The sequence below is a fragment of the Hydractinia symbiolongicarpus genome, chromosome 11 (assembly GCF_029227915.1).
Source record: "Hydractinia symbiolongicarpus strain clone_291-10 chromosome 11, HSymV2.1, whole genome shotgun sequence".
In the NCBI taxonomy this organism is placed as follows: domain Eukaryota; kingdom Metazoa; phylum Cnidaria; class Hydrozoa; order Anthoathecata; family Hydractiniidae; genus Hydractinia; species Hydractinia symbiolongicarpus.
In genome coordinates, this window is record NC_079885.1 from 5497117 (window position 1) to 5499358 (window position 2242).

Here is a 2242-nt window from a genome sequence, read left to right on the forward strand (position 1 = left end):
CTCGAACAGATTTTCAATATTTTTGGTGCCCACGATAGCAATGTCACCATTGGCCAGTTTTTCAATGAAAGGTATGCGTTATTCATCGATTTTCAAGCCTCTCCCGACGATACCCTGCATGGTAGCGGAAGGCCCCAGCAACGTCTAAGTGATGGCATAACCTTGCACATTACAAAGAAAGCTGAAGAGAACAGAACCGGTGATGTTAGATGTTTTGTGTACTTGCTTCAAGACGCCCAATTAAATATCTTAGATGGTGGGTTGCACGGCGTGGAGTATTAATAATTGGCTACTCTTATGATTATGGCGGGGGCGCGCTAATCAACAGCCTAGCCTGCCCTAGGATCAAACTATCTATTTTCTAAGATTTCAGGGCACGGTGAGGCGGAACGTAAACGGCACGACGAGGCCGTTGAAAAGGTTAACGCAGCTTAAGACCAATGGATACGGGACTGACAAGATAAAGTTGACTGGTTCAGTGCCCAGAGGGAGATGCAACTCAAGGCTAGTAAGAGCCTTCGTGAATTAGGCAACGACATGCATCAATTCTATAAGGATTTTTACACCCCTTCAAAGGAGCAACAGGATGGGGAACTCACATTCGTCCTCGGCTCCCTATTCCTACTAGGCTTCATTGCCTATAAGTATATGTAAGAATGTTTTGACATATATAATAAACATGTCAAAAGCATCACATGTCATTACCGAGAAGGAGGCGGAAAAAGTAGGCCAAATTTGCTCTGCCCCAAAACATCTCTGGACCGGTCGCAAAGCCGTCAAATGACTTGCGAAGGAAAGTGGCCTTTCCAAAAAGAAGGTTACTCATTGACTGAGTAGGCAACTACTCTGGCTCAGGCATATCAGGGGCCAAAACGTATTAACTACCCCCATTTTACCATTACAACACCCAACGAAATGCACCAGTTTGATATACTCTCCATGCTCAATGAAAAGCTATATAGCAATACGTACAAGTATATTCTGACGGGTATTGACGTTGCCTCGAGGTACAAAGTAGCAATACCCCTACGAACAAAGAAAGCTAGCGAAGTCGCAGACATGATCAAGGACATCTATAAAGCAGGGTTTTTGCACTACCCAAAGACCTTCCAATATGTCAATAGTTCTGAATTTAAGTCGGATGTAACAAAGCTATTGGAGGGTAAAGGGGTGGACAATAAGAGCGCCACCACCAAGTACCACCACACGTTTACAGCCTTTGTAGAGTCCTACAACAAAGTACTTGCTGAAAGACTCTTCAAGCGTCAAGATGCGCAAGCTTCCAACGAGACTAGTGGCATATGGGTTCCCTCTCAAGATATGTAATGTTCCACCGTATGGTCGGGCATATAGTGACTATGTTGTGATATTGCTTCTTATATTCCTGCTCGAGGAGGTTCAAGACACGTTGTGTTTTTCCACAAGACGTAGGGCCGGTGAAAATTGCCGTGTGGGGGTCCCTCACGACAACGTCCCTGCAACATTTTATTCTAATAATTCGACAGAACAGAACAAACACCCCCATGATTGTTCACCATGGACCTCACCAGGTAGGGTATAGCTTGGTATTTCTAGCCTGGTATTCGAGGGGTAGTTGGGTATATGTTAATTTTCCCTGTAGAAATCTTAATGGATTGCGGTACCTCTCGACGAGTCTTTCCTTCTCCGGGCCATCCCCAATAAGTTCGGTATACTGGGGTATCATGTTGTATGTGAGTAGGTTATGGAGAATCAGAAAATTCTTATTCTGTTGAACCCCTCTAATTTCTTTACCGTAGCAAGGGGGTCTACTTTGTGTTCAACGATGTCGTCCTTGTATTTGATACAACGCCTCTCCTTCGCTTTGGCCAGGCAGCCTATGCAACCTTTCGTCCGACTATTACCCCTGATTTTAAACTTGTCGGGGGAAAGCAGCATGTCCTACAACAGAGTATGTCTATTTAGTATAGCATCCCTGGCCCTGTAAATGCGACGTCTAGTGTGGCCCTTTGAAATTCTCCAGGCATGGAATGCATGCTTTCGGGAGACCTTTATCCTTGAACTGGTCCAAGGGGAGGGATTTTGAACACACGAGACATTTTTTCTCTTCCATATTTTCTATATCCCATTGGGATAGAGAAATAATATTATGCGCTCTATTTCAGAGCTATGAACAATTTTTGTACCAACCTTGTTTTATCGCGTATTCGTCGAACAAAATCGCTGCACTCATATACCTGGCTAATTTAAGACCGTCCTCCAG

At 44.3% G+C, this 2242-nt stretch overlaps 1 protein-coding gene across 1 annotated transcript; it reads left to right on the top strand.

Moving 5' to 3' along the window:
• Positions 1–679: 679 nt before the first annotated feature.
• Positions 680–1326, top strand: LOC130614491 (uncharacterized). The gene is made up of 2 exons (XM_057435921.1): positions 680–724; positions 838–1326. Exons 1-2 carry the CDS (start codon positions 680–682, stop codon positions 1324–1326), a joined length of 534 nt encoding a protein of 177 aa, XP_057291904.1.
• Positions 1327–2242: the final 916 nt, after the last annotated feature.